Below are 17,702 nucleotides of genomic sequence, written 5' to 3'. Positions count from 1 at the left end.
TATCTTATAGTATTTCTCATAGTTATCTTCTTAGGAGTCCATCCATATGTGTGTGTGTGTGTGTGTCTGTTACTGGGAAAAGATGTGACATTTAAGCTGTCATCTTTGGGACTGACATGTGCCTGGGAGAGTGACTCTGGTTTGTCTTTCAGGTCGAAAGTGTGTCTGCTGGGAACTCTCCACCAAACGACAAGGACAGCAGTGCTCTTCTGGCTTTCAGAGGAATTCCTGTACATATTGCACACACTTTAGTACCTCCCGCCAATACAAGTGTTTGTTGCATGCTGTTAGGTGGTGCCAGGAACCCATGACACAGGATGGCATAGACCCTGCCCTCCAGGAGCTCATACTGAGGGGAAGAGGTGTGGGGCACAAACAAGCAAAAAACCAACTCTGTCTAGTAAGATAATTGCTCTAGTGAAGCAAAATATAAAGTGCAATGGGAATACCAAAGGCTCACCACAGTCTCATTGAATTGTGTGGACTTTGGTTGTTTACTATTCATGGAAGGCATACACGTCCCCACATCACTCAACTTGTGCATCAGAGTTGGAGCTTTCCGGGTGCCTCTCTTTAAGATTGGCTTTAATCAACCCATCAAGGTAGACTAGCTCCTTCTGGCCTCCAGTTTCAAGGATATTCAGTACCATGGGTGGGGTTGGGGGGACATGGATCTACCCTTACACTAAAGATCACTGCCCTGCAGATCTCGGAGTTGAAGAACCACAACCTCCTCCAGGCCCTGACAACAGAAGCTAATGGATGGGCGCCAGGTGGTAAGTCCCCTTCAGGGCCCTTGGAGCCTGGGTGGGACCCAAGTCAGAGCTGCCCATGGATCTGCTTTTCATCATTTGAATTTCTCACTACTTGTCCTACAGAATTTTGCAGATTTATCATTATTCAAGGAAAATTAGAATCAACACTGGAGGAGTCACAAGGTCTGAGTTATAATCTAGCCCCAATAGCCCTGCTAGTGACTGACTGTGTGCCTTTGGGCAAATCATATAATCTCTGTCTACAGTAGAAATATTAAAACCTCCTTTATGCTCAAAAGGATATTACGGCCCTGACTGGTTTGGCTCAGTGGATAGAGCGTCGGCCTGCAGTCTTAAGGGTCCCAGTATTTGTTTGATAAGTATTACTTGAAGTAAAACAAATTAATTTTACCTATAATTTAGGGTAGATTTTTTCCCTCAGCTTACATGTCAAATAGCAATAAGATGGTCTTTATACTGACACATTTAGTGTGCTTTAACTCTATACAAGGTACCACTGCGTGGGAGAATAGGGAGAGCTGAGTAAAACGTGACTCTTGTCAAGCCATTAAATAGGAGGAGGGATAAGTTTATATACAATCTATATATATAAAAGCCTAATATACAAATTGTCCCCGCAGGAGTTTGACTGGGAGACCGACCACTCACTATGATGTGTGCTGACCACCAGGGTGCAGCACAGAACAAAGGAAGGCGGTGGCTGGAAGCCAGGGAAAGGAGGCCCCGACCAGCAGCCGGAAGGTCCTGATCAGCCCTGATCGCCTGCCAGGCCTAGGGATCCTACCCGTGTACGAATTTCGTGCACCGGGCCTCTAGTCTATATATATATAAAAGCCTAAGCGACTGGCCAACTGGCTGGTAGCTATGGTGCGCACTGGCCACCAGGGGGCAGACATTTAATACAGGAGTGGAAACTACAGGCATGGAAACATGGAACAGACTGATGAATTTCAGAGGGAAGAGGGCAGGAAGAGATTAACTAAAGTTCTTATCTAGAGGCCCTCGGCCTGGCCTGTGTGTGCCCTCTTGCAATCTGGGACCCCTCGGGGGATGTCAGAGAGCCGGTTTTGGCCCAATCCCCACAGGCCAGGCCGAAGGGCCCACTGGTGCATGAATCCATGCACCGGGCCTCTAGTTGATAAATAATAATACAAGTATAAACTTTGTTTTGTATACTTACAATTATAAACCTACTTTTGCCCCACACTTTTTTGTGGGGTTGTTGTTTTTTTGTTAATCCTCACCAGAGGATATGTTTTCCAATGATTTTTAGAGAGAATGGAAGGGAGGGAGGAAGGGACAGAGACATAAATGTGCAAGAGACACACCAGTTTACAACCTAGGTATGTGCCCTTGACTAGGAATTGAACCTGCAATCCTTTGGTGCATAGGCTGGTTTCCCTAGCCATTGAGCACACCAGCCAGGGCGAAGCAGGTTTTTTGTTTGTTTTTTTACAGTCCATGGTCGAGTATTCTGTATTCTGTTGAAGTTATCCAGCTTGGAAGCCCTGAGGTTCTGTGTCTGCTGCCCCGTCCACAGTTTGGGCCTGGCAAGATTGAGTTTCCCAGAGTTCCAGACATTCAGGACCCCGGACCTATCTCATCTGCCACCATTTCACTGCCCTGCTGGTCCCAAGCCCACGACTGTGTCCATAATATTAGCTAACATGTATTGAGCACTTACCTTTGGGCCACATATTCCCCGAAGAGGTCGAAGAGTTACATCATCCCCATAGTAGTCCCATGAGTGATTACCAATGGTTAAGTAATTGGCCCAAAGAACAGCTAATAAGTGGTGGAGATGAACTGTTCACCAGCAATAGGCTCTAGAGCAGGGGTCCTCAAACTACGGCCCGCGGGCCACATGCAAATACAAATATTGTATTTGTTCCCATTTTGTTTTTTTACTTCAAAATAAGATATGTGCAGTGTGCATAGGAATTTGTTCATAGTTTTTTTTAAACTATAGTCCGGCCCTCCAACGGTCTGAGGGACAGTGAACTGGCCCCCTGTTTAAAAAGTTTGAGGACCCCTGGTCTAAAGCAGTGGTTCTTAACCTTGGCTGCACATTAGAATCACCTGGGAATCTTTTTAAAATCCTGATTTCTGGACCTCATCCTCCAGAAATTCTGTTTCTTTGTTACTAATGTTGTGGCCCCACCCCATAACAAAGAAACAGAATTTCGCTTGCTCTTCCTCATTATCCACTAGTGTTTTGAGTTCTTGATAGGATTTTACTTAATTTGCAAGTATACTTTCAAAACAGTTTGTCACGTGATGTCCTCAGCCATGAGTTCAAGGTAGAGCGGAACTGTCCTAAACTGCTTTTACCACTGCGTCTGGAGGGATCACAATTTTTGGTATTTAACTGAAGTCTCTTCATCCTTACCACTATTTGTTGATGTCCTCCATAGCAAATGGGAAAGACCAGTGACAGGATGCTACTAGCAGTTTGGGCCAGAGAGTGGCAGCTGTGGTTTGGAGAAAGGGCCATGAAGTGGCTATAGAGAGCCTAACCTGCTGGATTTTTTTCTTTTCCTTCCCGCCCCCGCCCCCCCCCTTACCATGCTTTATTCATTCATCAAATATTGAGCACATATTATGTGTCAGGCACTGTTCTGGGTTCTGGAGAGCCCCGCTCTCATGTAGCTCCCAGTGCAGTGGGAAAGATGGTCCCACACTGATAAAGCATCCAGGTGATAATCAGAATTAACTGAAGGATGAGGAGGAGTTACACCAGAAGGGGTTGCAGTTGACGGGGCTTGCTGACTATGGGCAGAGGGAGAACAGTCTGTGCCACGGCACTGAAGGCGGGAAGTATAGAGAAACTTTAGGTATCCTTTACGCCCTACAGCAGAGTTAGGTACAAAGGGTCCAGATTGTGAGAGTACTTAGATGCTATGCTAAAGAGCTGAGTTTTACCTTGAGAGAGTTATGGAGGATCCCTGGAGGGTTTTGACCAGGGGAGCCAGGGTGGGACGTCAGATCTGCCTTTCCGAAAGCTCACCCTGGCAGCCTCGTAAAGAGGGTATCTGAGGGCAAAAGGACCCAGGGCTGGGGGCTGACGGTGATCCAGACCACCCCGAGCTCAGAGGGTCTCCTTTTCTTACCGTTGCAGTTGTGAGCCCCGAGGTGCTCAGAGCCCAGGAAGAATGGGAAGCCGTGCAGAACATCCAGCCAGAGACAGGTAACTGCAAGAATAGCACTATCGCCACACAGTCTGCTGCTGGTAAAAGCACTATCCACACATGAGGCTAATGTTCCTGTGGCTCTGAGATTAGGAGACAGTTCCTGAATGGTCCTATTTTGGCTGTGTTAAATAGAATAAAAACTCTTTGCAAATCTAAAGACGACTTTCTGGGAGAAATGGGAATGAATGCCCTGGGGAAAGGGCTGCCACCTACCCAGCCCTGAGAGAAGTCAGGGAGGACATGGTCAGCTTCTGTAGGGAGATGAGGTTAGCAGGAGGATGGAGGCAGGCAGCCGGGGCCGCTGCATAAGGCGGAGCAGGTTGTTCACTGTACAAGGAAATCCCTGGAGTGGGGCTGAAGCCATCTGCTGGAAGGCTCTGAGCTTGGTAAAAACCGTCTCTCATCTCTTTCTGAGAGCTCCAGGACAGCAGAACTAGGACCATATGGGAGAGATGTTACTGTTAACTGGCAAGTTAATTCCCTGTGGACTGGAACAAAGGATGGAGAGAGGGCCATTCATCTGTAGGGTGTGAGAAGGGTCAAAGTAGGAATTAGGAAATACCCCTAAGCAAAACTGTGGCACACTCTTATGTGTGTACCTACTCCAGTCAGTGACACCCCCTCCCAGATGAGTAGAATTTAGGGAGCCCCTGAGGGGCAGATGTATCCCTACTCACAGCATAGATTGCTCGAAAGCCTCTGACCAGCCTGGTGTGAAAGGGAAGTTGATCCAGCACCTTTGGGTGTCTGATGTTTACAGCTGGAATCTGAGCTTAGAGGTGACAACTGGAAGGCCTCAGTGAATGGCTGCTGACACTGACTACTGTTACAAACCCTGGGGTTTCTGCCTCTTCCCTTTGGCCACAGGAAGCCAGACAGACCAGCCTGCACAGCTGATCTCCTTCAGTGAGGCACTGCAGCATTTCCAGACCATCGACCTCTCCTCCTTCAAGGTATGACATAGGGACGTTTGGGATCTCCGGCAAAGCACTTCTTCCCAGGAGCCAGGTTTCTAACCCACCAGGACAGGGCACTGGGCAAGCAGATGGGAGCTTCTAGTTGAGGGTTCTATCTCACCTAGAAAGATCTTGGGGTACAGGGTCGTGGCTGCCAAAGACCCTTGTTGCATGCAGGGCCCCCGTGGCCTTTCTGGGCCTGTGCCCCAGAGCTCCGGTGGCCCTGTCATACAGAGGTCCATGCAGCTGCTCCCTGCTCTTCCCTCTTAGCGAAGGTAGGTCTGGAATCAAGTGCTAGATAGTTCCTTGAGGAAGCAAGGCAGCCTGTTCAGAGCTGAGTAATTAATGACTAATGTAGGAAAATCTTCCATCCTCTCAAGGTATTAGAAGCTATCTGGGAATTTAAAAAATATGTAAGATTGGAAAAAGAAAGAATCCTGTATAATAAAAGGTAATATGCAAATCTACTGAATGGTAGAACGACCAGTCACTATGATGCACACTGACCACCAGGGGGCAGATGCTCAATGCAGGAGCTTCCCCCTGGTGGTCAGTGCACTCCCACAGGGGGAGCGCTGCTCTGCCAGAAGCCAGACTCATGGCTGGCAAGCGCAGTGATGGTCCTAGACTGCAAGAGGGGCCCCAGAAGCCAGACTCATGGCTGGCGAGCGCAGTGATGGTCCTAGACTGCAAGAGGGGCTAGGCCGGGCTGAGAGATGCCCCCCACCCCCACAGTGCATGAAATTTCGTGCACTGGGCCTCTAGTATTGAGAATAAAAGCTGGCAAGCTTTCTGGGGCATCTTGAGTGACCAGTCGTAAGTTTAGAGGAATGTGATTTCAGATCTTGTACCTAAAACCTGGCTCAATAGAGAGGCTGCAAAGATAGGAATCAGGTTGCCAGAAGCTACCCAGATCAGTTTGTTCTAAGTCCCTGGCAGTGGCCCTGAGCAATGAGAAGTCAGCATGACCTGGTTTAGGGAGTGCTGGTTGTGGTGGTAGCAGAAAGCTTTAGCTCCCCTCAGAGGTATCCAGCTCCAAAAAAGTCTCCACTCAACTTCTGTCCCCACTGGCTGTCTCATCCTGGAATTTGAGAGTGGTGCTAGACTTTATAAATTCTGTCCTTTATGGAGAGAGACAGAGGCAGGCATACCAAGGCTATGCAGAAGCAGCCCTGCTAGGAAACCTGGTCTGATGTTTGTGAGACCACCTGGGGGAGTCCCCACAGCCAACCTCCTTGACAGTCGATGGAATAGCTAGCTCTGGAAGAGCTCGAAGGACCAAATGTACACGACTGATAATGCTTGGGGACGTGTCTCTCTATTTACAAAGGACTTAAGAGCTGGGAGAGCCTGTCTCCAGAGATCCTACAGATGCTTCACAGCGTCTTCCCCCTTTCCCTGGCCCAGAGACCAGCCACTTAATTGGGGGAGCTATGTCTTTCTGCAAGAACAGTCCCTGTGCACAGCCTAATGATAAGTTCATGAAAGCGGGTGGACCTAGCATGCTACCCATTACCTGCAACTTTCTCCCCAGAAAAGAATCCAGCCAACAATTCGAAGGACTGGGCTTGCCGCCCTCCGGCACTGCCTCTTCGGGCCTCCAAAGCTCCACCGGGGCCTCCGTGAAGAAAGGGACTTGGTCCTGACCATTGCTCAGTGTGAGTGCACTGGTGCTGCCACAGAGCAGGTGCTGCATGAGGTCAGGCAGAGAGCACTGCTTGCCCACCCTGTGATTAAGCCTCACCCAAGGGTCTTGCATTTTCCATGTTGACATGGGGAGCAGGGACTGAGAGGTAAAAGTCTGGGAGAACAGGGTGTCTTGAGTACAGTCTGGATCTATCTTGAGAAGCACTTAGTCTTCCCTTGAAGGGCAATCCAACAGAAACATGGGTGTGTTTTGAGGCAGGTGGCCTGGATAGCCGAGACCCAACACATGGCCGAGTCCTCAAGACCATCTATAAGAAGCTGACCGGCTCCAAGTTTGACTGTGCCCTCCACGGAGATCACTGGGAAGATCTGGGCTTTCAGGGTAAGAGAGAGGAATGGTTCATCTTCTTTTCTTGGACCCCTGATTCCGGGGCTAGAGAGAGAGCCCAGCACCATGCGGAGGGGTATCTGGGAAAGCCTTCCAGGAAGAAGGCAGAGCAAATGCAAAGGCCCTGGCATGAAGCTTGCTTGCCTCCATTAGAGAAACAGCGTGGCTGACGTGAGAAGAGAGTGGCAGGAGAAACGCTCACTCATGGCCGTGCAGACCATCGTCAAACACTCTGGGATGGAAGCCACTGAGTGATATGATTTGGAATCTGGTTTTTTCTTTTTCCTCTTTGCCATTAATATTGATGAAAAGTTGTTTTATTTTATTTTATTTTGAGTGAAACAAAAGTATTTCACCTGCTTTTGGATTGTGCTACTCTTTTTTCAAAATCATACCAAATTACACTTGTATAGAATAGGAAAAAATCTTAATTTTAAAAGGAAACTTTATATACCCATAATTAATTGACAATCTGTTGGTGTTGACATGTTTAAGTCCATCCTTCCTCATGTATAATTGTCTTAAATATGTCCTCTATAAACACTGAAAATCATATGAGTGTTTGATTTTTGTTTCAACCGTTAAACAACTTAAGAATCTCAAGAGAAGCAAAATCCATTGTATTTACTTTTCCATTGTTCTTTTTTCCTTTCTGATATTCCATGATTCCTTTTATCATTTCATTTCTGTTTCAAAACATCCTTTAGGCATTTTCTTATCTAGGTCTACAGGTAATAAATTCCCTTACCTAATCTGAACAATGAGAGAAACAAGTCATCTGAGAATGACTTGATTTCCCCTTTACTCCTGAAGGGTAATTTTCCTGGATATTGAGTTCCATGTTGACAGTTCTTTTTCAGCACTTGATAAATGTGCTACTGCCTTTTGGGCTTCATGGTTTCTGATGAGAAAACGCTGTCATTTTTAAAAATATGTTTTTATTGATTTCAGAAAGAGGAAGGGAGAGGGAGAGAGAAATAGAAATATCAATGATGAAAGAGAATCATCCATCTGCTACCTCCTTCATGCCTCGTACTGGGTATCGAGCCTGCAACCCGGGCATGTTCCCTGACCAGGAACTGAGCAACACCAGCCAGCAAGCTACTGTCATTTGAATTATTTCTCCCTGATAGTTAAGGGGTTGTTTTTCTCTCTCTCTGTTTTCCAGATTTTTATTTTTTGGTCTTTAGATGGCAGCGTTTTGATTATGAGGTATCTTGGTGTGGATATCTTTCACCTTATTCCATTTGGGGTTTGCTCAGCTTCTTGGATCTGTAGGTTTTATGTCTTTTGCCAAATTTGATAAATATCCACTCATTATGACTTTTGAGTACTTTTTTTAAAAATATATTTTATTGATTTTTTACAGAGAGGAAGGGAGAGAGATAGTTAGAAACATCGATGAGAGAGAGACATCGATCAGCTGCCTCCTGCACATCTCCCGCTGGGGATGTGCCCGCAACCCAGGTACATGCCCTTGACCAGAATCGAACGTGGGACCTTTCAGTCCTCAGGCCGATGCTCTATCCACCAAGCCGGTTTCGGCAGTTGAGTACTTTTTCAGCCCCATACTTTGTCCTCTCCTGTGGGACTCTGATGGCACAAATGCTAGGTCTTTTGTTATTGTTCCACAGGCTCTGTCTGTAGCTCATGGATCTCTGAAGTTCTCCTCATTTTGTTTTGTTTTTCCCTTCACTGTTCAGATTTTGTAATTTAAATTGTTCCATCTTCCAAGGTCACTGATTCTTTTCCTGTTATAGCTATTCTGTCGTTAAGCCCATCCAATGGGTTTTTAATTTTAGTTATATTTCTTTACTGAGACTTTCATTTCTCTTCTAAGTATGTTAGTAATTGCTTATCAAAGGTTTAGTAGCTATAACAACACAAATAGGGGAGTTCTGTCGTTCGGAAATCTGAACCGGGTCTCACTGGGGTAAGATCAAGGTGACAGCAGAACTGCACTTTTTGGGGCTTCAGGAGAGACTCTGTTTCCTTGTCTTTTCCACCTTCTAGAGCAGTGGTTCTCAACCTTCCTAATGCCACAACCCTTTAATACAGTTCCTCATGTTGTGGTGACCCCCAACCATAAAATTATTTTCGTTTATACTTCATCACTGTAATTTTGCTACTGTTATGAATCGTCATGTAAATATCTGATGTGCAGGATGTATTTTCATTGTTACAAACTGAACATAATTAAAGCATAAGGATTAATCACAAAAACAATATGTAATTATATATGTGTGTTTTCTGATGGTCTTAGGCGACCCCTGTGAAAGGGTCGTTCAACCCCAAAGGGGTCGCGACCCACAGGTTGAGAACCACTGTTCTAGAGGCTGCCTGCATTCCTCCTTCATAGCATCTCTCTGAGCCCGATTCTATTCTCACATCTTTTTCTGACTCTGTTTCTGCCTCCCTCTTTCACTTTTTACATTGGGCCCTTCAAGATAATTCAGGGTAATTTTCGTATCTGCTAATTAGCAACCTTAATTCTACCTGCAATCTTAATTCCCCCTTGGCCTGCAACATTACATATACATAGGTTGTGGGGATTAGGACAGGGAAAGTTTGGGAGGGGCCATTATTCTGCCTACAGCAGCTGCTTAAAATCCTTTATCTGGTGTTGCTATTTAGTGATTGCCTTTTCTCATCCAAATTGTGATTTTTTATTGTGTCCCGAACATTTTGGGTATTGTGTAATGAGACTCTGGGTCTTCTTTAAGTCTTCTATTTTAGCAGGCCTCCTCTGATACTGAGCCAATGGGGGGAGGAGGCTGTGACCTCATTACTGTCGGATGGGGTGGGAACCCAGTTACCCCACTTGACCTCCACTGGTACCACTGGCTGGGAAGGACAGAGGTGCCTCATTACTGTTCCCGTGTGGTCTCCACTGACGTCCACTTCACTTCCAGTGCCACCAGAGGGAGGGGGCTCCTTAGCACCAGGAAGGGATGAAGTCCCACTTCTCTGACTGCCCTGCTAAGGGGTGTCTTGTTACAGACTAGGGCAGGCTCTCCACTTGGTCTATAACTAAGTCAGTGACGCTCCTGGCAGCAGGCATTTCATTAAGTATTGGTCTCATCACCCTCAACTTCCTCCTGGTTTCTGCTATAGGAGCAAATCCAGCCACAGACCTTAGAGGAGCGGGCTTCCTTGCCCTCCTGCATCTGCTGTACCTGGTGATGGACTCAAAGACCTTGCTGATGGCCCAGGAGATTTTCCGCCTGTCTCATCACCATATCCAGGTGGGGCTTTGGTGGGAAGCCAGCAGAGAGGGCTGTGGAGCTAGGACCTGGGCTCAGGGCTCTTTGAGCAGCCAGGCGGGCCTCCCAGGTAAATCTCTCTCATTGCTGACGGCTCTTAGGACAACTGGGGCAAACCAGGATTGATCTTCCCCTGTCAGTGCTGGGATCTGAGCTCTAGCACGCATTAGCATGAGTCTCAAGCATTGCCTCAATTCCCCAGAGCCTCAGTTTCCTCATCTGTAGAATGGAAATCATGGAAACTTCAGCGGGGTAGTCGGAAAAATTAAAGGAGATAATGTACAAAAGCACTAAGTGACTCACCACCCTCCCAGGGAAATCCCTGAGTCTGAAGGAAAAGAGTCGCCTTGTGTGCCCCAGAGAAGGTTTGCCTCTGAGGGTCAGGAGTTACTGACAGGCCAGAAGTGGCTTTTGTAGCCCTCAGTCTCTGTCCAGGTCTGCTCTCTGGGGTTGGGTTTAATGGTTTTCCCAGTTAGTAAAAGGCAGTAGGCAGTCCCTCCATTTTAGAAAATGAATTTGACCCGTTTCTTGCCATGCCTCTCTCAGATTTGTGGGACCTGGAATTCATTCACTAAACAAATATTTATTCAGCCACCTCCTGTGCTAGTTATTTTTCTTGAAGCTTGAAATACATCAGTGAGCAAAACAAACAAAGATCCTTCCAGCAGAGAAGACAAGACAGTAAGCATAATACATACACTAATGATAGGACATGTTAGAAGGTGATGCGTGTGCTAAGGAAAAACGATAGGTGGGGTAAGGTTTGAAGAATGTGGTGAGGGGGTTGCAGTATTTTAGGGGATGGTCAAGGTAGCTCCCATGAGAGGGCAAGACCCAAACCAAGCCTTGAAGAGGTGAGGATGTTAGCCAAGCTGGTTTCTGGGGGAAGAGCATTCCACACAAAGGGAACAGCTACAGCACAGGTCCTGAGGAGGGAGTGTCTGCATATGAAGGAATAGCAGGGAAGCTGGCTGGAGCGGAAGGAGTAAGGGAGGGCAGGAGGAAAGGAGGTCAGAGGGTAATAGGGACCAGATTGCGTAGTGCCTGGTAGGTACGATGAGGGCTTTTGATTTTACTCTAAGCAAAAAGAGGGTTTTCAGCAACCTGGAGTACACGATCCAACTTGACAGGTTTAAATGGATCCTACCAGGTGGAGAATAGTCTAGGGCAGCAATTTTTAACTGATATGCCACAAGAATTTTTAAAACATGTCATATCTATTTAGTCAGGGGCACTGACTCTTTTTCCTTAGGTTCTCAAAAAAAAAAAATGACAACAGCCAACACTACAATAGCCATTTGGTGTGAATGAATCAAAACTATACCTTTGTCAGATCGGCAAACAGTGCAGTAATATATTTTTTGGTGTGCTGCAGAATTTTAGTAATTAGTTTATGTGTGCCACAAGACGAAGAGGTTGAAAATCTCTGGTCTAGGGCTTTATAATCAAGTTGTAGATGATGGTGGTGTGGAGGCTCTTCTCAGACGAGGTGGAGTGAAGTGTTCAGATGCCGGATATAGAATCTCTTTTTAATTAAATCTTTATTGCTCAGATTATTACAGTTGTTCCTCTTTTTTTCCCCCATAGCTCCCCTCCACCCGGTTCCCACCCCCCCCTCTGCCCTTACCCCCCCCCCACTGTCCTCATCCATAGGTGTATGATTTTTGTCCAGTCTCTTCCCGCACCCCTCACACTCCTTTCCCCCCAAGAATAGTCAGTCCACTCCGTTTCTATGCCCCTGATTCTATTATATTCACCAGTTTATTCTGTTCATCAGACTTTTTTATTCACTTGATTTTTAGATTCACTTGTTGATAGATATGTACTTGTTCATAATTTTTATCTTTACCTTTTTCTTCTTCTTCCTCTTCTTAAAGAATACCTTTCAGAATTTCATATAATACTCCTTTCCCTATCTGTGAAGCTCTTTATCTGACCTTCAATTCTGAACGATAGCTTTGCTGGGTAAAGTAATCTTGGTTGTAGGTTCTTGGTATTCATCACTTTGAGTATTTCTTGCCACTCCCTTCTGGCCTGCATAGTTTCTGTTGAGAAATCAGCTGACAGTCGTATGGATACTCCCTTGTAGGTAACTGACTTTTTTTCTCTTGCTGCTTTTAAGATTCTCTCTTGGTCTTTTGCTCTTGGCATTTTAATTATGATGTGTCTTGGGGTGGTCCTCTTTGGATTTCTTTTGTTTGGGGTTCTCTGTGATTCCCGGACTTGTAAGTCTATTTCTTTCACCAGGTAAGGGAAGTTTTCTGTCATTATTTCTTCAAATAGGTTTTCAATATCTTGCTCTCTCTTTTCTTCTGGCACCCCTATAATTCAGATGTTGGTTTGCTTAAAGTTGTCCCAGAGGCTCCTTACACTATCTTCATATTTTTGGATTCTTTTTGCTTTTTGCTTTTCTGGTTGGGTGTTTTTTGCTTCTTCGTATTTCAAATCTTTGACTTGATTCTTGCGATCCTCTAGTCTGCTGTTGGATCTCTGTATAATATTCTTTATTTCAGTCAGTGTATGCTTAATTTCTAGTTGGTCCTTTTTCATAACCTCGAGGGTCTCACTAGATTTATTGAGGGTCTCACTAAATTTATTGGCGGTTTCTAGAAAATTCTTGAAAAACCTTGTAAGTGTGGTTTTGAACTCTATATCCAGTAGTTTGCTTTCCTCCATTTCTGTCATTTGTGACCTGTTTCTTTGTCTCTGCATTTTGGCTGCTTCCCTGTGTTGACAGGATGTCTTTCTGTGCTAGGTGTCCTATAGGGCCTAGTGGCTCAGCCTCCCCAATTACCTGAGGTGGACACTCTTGGTGCACAGTCTTGTTGTAGTTAAGCCTTGATTGTTGTAGGTATCACTGGGAGGAATTGACCTCCAGGCCAATTGGCTGTGAGAATCAGCTGTGTCTATGGTGGGAGAACTTCTGTGCTGGAGACACCCTTATGGGGCAAGACTTGCTTCAGTGGGGCTTTGGTGCTCACTGAGTCTGCCCCCTGAGTGTGCCCCTTATGGATCTGAGGAGTTGTTATCTGGATGGTCCCACTCTGACCACTGGGTACACTGGCACTTGGATCTCTAAGGAGGTGCTAATTTAGCCTCTGCCTGAGGCTAGCCAGCAGGAGCTACGGAGAGATCTGCAGATTCCGCTTTTTTGTTTGGGATTTGGAGGTGCCCAGATGAGGCCCAGCTGTGAAGCAGTGCAAGCTGCTGTGGGGCCTTGGGTCTTCTTTTGGATGTTCTGGGTCTCTCTGACCCAGCTGTAGTTTGTTAGGTAATTTTAGATAGCAAAGGGCCAGGTCATTCATATGCAAAAGCTTCTGCGCACAGGTTGGTTGGGCGTGGTCTCAGGGAATCAACAGGGCGGAGCAAACAGCTATGGCTGCTCCTCAGTCCTTCCCTAAGAGGCCCCGTGTCTCAGTGTCCCAGTAATCGCTGCAAGCACCTCTGAGGGAAAGCCGCCCTCAAGTTTCGCCCGAGGCCAGACAGTCCAGTTTCTCCCCGTATGAGTCTGGGTCCCCAGAGACTCGTCCGGAACTGAAGTTCAGAGTGGGAGCGTGTGTCTCCCTCCCAATTGAAAAAGACAACCGCGCCCTCAGTTGCCAGCCCTTTCCATGTGTGCCTCCGTACCTCTGCACTTTACTTTCGCACCTCCTCTGAGTCTCAGTGTGCTTTTCTCTTTTCTTCTAGTTGTAGAATTTCCACTCAGCCAGCCTTCCTGTGGTTCTGGATGATGTCTGTTTTGTCTTTTAGTTGTATTTTTGAAGTGGTTGTGCGAGGCAGCAATTTCAGGTGTTTGCCTATGCTGCCATCTTGGTTTCTCCGCGGATATAGAATCTTGAGCGTATGGACTTAAGGGAGTAGAGCCAGCATATTTTTCTGATGGATAGAATATGAGTGTGAGAAAAAGAGAGGAGTCAATGATGATTTTTTAAAATATATTTTTATTGATTTCAGAGAGGTAGGGAGAGTGAGAGATAAAAACATCTGTGATCAGAGAGAATCATTGATTGGCTGCCTCCTGCATGCCCCCTACTGGGGATTGAGCACACAACCCGAGCATATGTCAACGCTCAGTCATTGAGCCATGCTGGCTGGGCTCAGTGATGACTTTTATTTAAGCAGCAGGAAAAGTAGAGTGGCCATCACCTGTAATGGAAAGCTAAGAGCAAGTTGGAGGTTATGCATTTTTGGTAAGGACACCACGGAAGTGATGTGGCCTTCTCGTGCCTCATATCAGGAACACAGAATGCCAACGTGCCTCACTGCTGGTGAGGCCCACCTTGAACACGTGGTTGAGGTGATATCTGCTGGGTTTCTCCATAGTGAAGTGACTATTTCTCCCTTTGTCATGAATAACAGTGTTGAGGAAGACACTTTGAAACTATGCAAATATCCTGTTTCTCCTCAAACTTTTGTTCTGTTGATTTTTTTGTTCTTTAGAGAGAGAGGAACTGAGAGAGAGAGAGAAATGTTGATGAGAGAGAAACATTGATTGGCTGCCTCGCACCCCCACCTGCAACCCAGGTATGTGCCCTCACTGGGAAACAGACTGGCAACTTCTTGGTGTATGGGATGACACTCAACCAACTGAGCCACATCAGCCGGTCCTCAAACTTAGTTCTAATGCTGACTTTCTGTTTCCCTCATTCATTCTACATTTATTAATTCTGTAAGAATTAATAAATTTTGCAAGAAGGAATTGTCTGTGCTCTTCTGTTTATTTACTCAGCTACTTTTTACATCAGTGTGGACTCATGGATACTTATTTTATTCTATGAATTATAACCAAATATTATCCTTTATTTTGGTGCTCAACTTGTCCCATCTTTGGCCATTTTAAGAGTTCTTTTAGGGTGGCACCTGTGCCCTTTGAACATGCCCTATCCTTTTTTGAGAACTTTTATTTTTCTAGACACCAACAGATGATCTCGGTTCGGCTTGTGTTTTCCCTGCATAATTTCTATCCCTGGAATCAACCAGTTCTTCAAGGAGCTCCTGTTCCTTTAATTGGAGAATGATATTTAGAAGCCGAGATCTGAGCAGTAGACTTTCTCACTGCTATTAAGATCTCACTACTTGTAGGCTCTCTCAGTGGACAGAGCTTGTTACATGTGTCGCTGGTTCACTCCCGACTCTGATAGGAAAGGTCTTCAGGAGCCCTTGACAGAAGCAGGGAGGTGGTCTGCTTTTATGCTGCCCGAGGGAGAGGTGCCTGAGAATGAGTGGCTGAAGATCAGATCTGCAGCATGTTAATCAGATGATCTTATCTTAGAAGGCTAGAGTTGGGCAGGCCTGAGTTGCAAAAAGTATTGGCCATATTAATCCTAATTCTCAGGACCTCAGTCTTTTCCTTTGCAACATATGAACATAATTCCAACCCTGTAAAATTATTCTAAGTTACAGATAAACTATGTAAAGTACCCAGCACATTAGTCATTTAGTGAGGGTTATCAAAGTAAGTTTTGGCCCTGGCCAGTGTGGTTCAGTTGGTTGGTTGTCATCCTGTGCGCTGAAAGTTGCTGGTTTGGTTCCCGGTCAGGGCATGTACCAGGTTGGGGGTTGCAGGCTCAATCTCCAGTACATGGCATGAGGGAGGCGGCCAATCAATGTCATGCTCTCACATTGATGTTTTTCTCTTCTCCCTTCCTCTCTCTCTAAAAATCAATTAACTATTTTTTTAAAGTAACTTTAGATTTCCATGAGAAAAAATAGATGTCTTACATCTTATGTATAATATATAAATATATCATGTTTTTTAAATCAACCAAATACATATCTGTGTGAGTTGCTGTGTGCATACATGTACACATACACACACAACTATTAGTAACGTCGATACCTTTGAATCCAAAACTTGAATATAAAACAAATAATCATACAGTTCCTGCCATCTGGGCAGTTTTTAATTTCTAATGTTTATTATATGTCTCTATATCTTTGGGGGGAAAATACTCATTCAATCTTTTTTTAAATATATTTTTATTGATTTCAGAGGGGAAGGAAGAGGGAGAGAGAGATAGAAACATCAATGATGAGACTCAATCATCGATCAGCTGCCTCCTGCACGCCCACTACTGGGGATCAGGACCTCAACGCGGGCATGTGCCCTAACCAGGAATCAAACCGTGACCTCCTAGTTCATAGGTTGATGCTCAACCACTGACTCACCCAGCTGGGCACACTCATTAAATCTTAAGGCTTTACGTATGCCTGTCTATTCCAGGAAACACTGGAGGAGGCAAGAGTGGGACTTCATGAGTATCTGGTCTTGAGATATATCGCTTGCTGGCCTTTGTGGCATTTACTGGGGATTTATATTTATTCCACAAGAACAGCAGCTTAATAAAAAAAGAGAGCTTGCCGAAACCGGTTTGGCTCAGTGGATAGAGCGTCAGCCTGCGGACTGAAGGGTCCCAGGTTTGATTCCGGTCAAGGGCATGTACCTGGGTTGCCGGCACATCCCCAGTAGGAGATGTGCAGGAGGCAGATTCCACAAGAACAGCAGCTTAATAAAAAAAGAGGGCTGGTGTAGGTGTCAGGAAGCTAGATGCCAGTTCCCTCTGCAGTATTATTATTTAGCTCTGATTTGAGGCAAGTCTCTGAACCTCTGTTTGCTCTTTTATGAAATAACTAGAGGCCCAATGCACAAAATTGTGCACGGGGGTGGGGGTGGGGGTGTCTGTCAGCCCAGCCTGCGCCCTCTCGAAATCCTGGACCCCTCAGATAGGGTCCCTAGGCCTGGGCAGGCCTATTCCGAGCTGCCAACAGCTGGCTCTGCCCCGCCACTGCCACTGCTTGCCATCTGTGCAGCGCTGCCCACCCCTCCCATGCTACCAGTCAACTCCCTCTGTGGGCGACAGGTGTGAGGTCCGATTTCTTGGCTGGCCTGGGCTTCCCTCTGCAGGGTGATCACTGGCTGCCCTGCACACCCGCCACAGCATTACTGGCCAGTGGCCTGGGCCTCCCTCTGTGGGGCAATCGATCGTGGGGGACCCCAGATCGATCAACCCAAAGAGCGAGGCCCCACCCACCCGGCCAGGGCTCTGTGATTAGTCGCAGTGCAGTGGGTGGCTTGGGCCTCCTTCTTTGGGAAGATCAATCGCAGAGCCCCCCCATCGATCGCCCCACAGAGAGTGACCTGGGGCAATTGTGGGGTGATGGCAGGGGCCCCCCTCCAATCGCATCACCCCTGCCTTGGCTGGCCTGGTGCCAGTGCGTGTCATAGTGTGGTCATCTGGACAGTCGTTCTGTTGTTCTGCCGTTCGGTCGATTTGCATATTACACTTTTTTTTATTATAAATATATATTTTTAAAAAACAGACCCTATGATAGGAACTAGCCTGATGGACCCCAAGGTCAGCTCCCCAGGTATGCCAGGCCCAGACTCCAGCATATGCCCAGGACCAGGCAGTGGGGGCACCAAGCATGGAGACTGCAGGGGGACAGGGAGTGCCCAGGGCAGCCCAGGGCGGCACCTGGCG

General features: G+C 46.4%; 1 protein-coding gene across 2 annotated transcripts in view; it reads left to right on the top strand.

The window, feature by feature from the left end:
- The window catches only part of ELMOD3 (ELMO/CED-12 domain containing 3), a 25,315-nt gene that overhangs the window by 2,808 nt on the left and 4,805 nt on the right, over nucleotides 1-17,702 (top strand). Inside the window, exons 2-8 of one of the 2 annotated variants that reach the window (XM_006764005.2) lie at nucleotides 153-230; nucleotides 707-776; nucleotides 3,895-3,963; nucleotides 4,835-4,920; nucleotides 6,458-6,581; nucleotides 6,830-6,952; nucleotides 10,073-10,203. In XM_006764005.2, the coding sequence (XP_006764068.1) occupies nucleotides 153-230; nucleotides 707-776; nucleotides 3,895-3,963; nucleotides 4,835-4,920; nucleotides 6,458-6,581; nucleotides 6,830-6,952; nucleotides 10,073-10,203 (681 nt within the window). The other variant, XM_015564096.1, reaches the window with a different exon arrangement.

This window comes from Myotis davidii, unplaced genomic scaffold, assembly GCF_000327345.1.
Source record: "Myotis davidii unplaced genomic scaffold, ASM32734v1 scaffold339, whole genome shotgun sequence".
Taxonomy (NCBI): Eukaryota; Metazoa; Chordata; class Mammalia; order Chiroptera; family Vespertilionidae; genus Myotis; species Myotis davidii.
The sequence above is the reverse complement of the archived record's forward strand: the minus strand, read 5'-3'. Positions and strand labels throughout refer to the sequence as shown.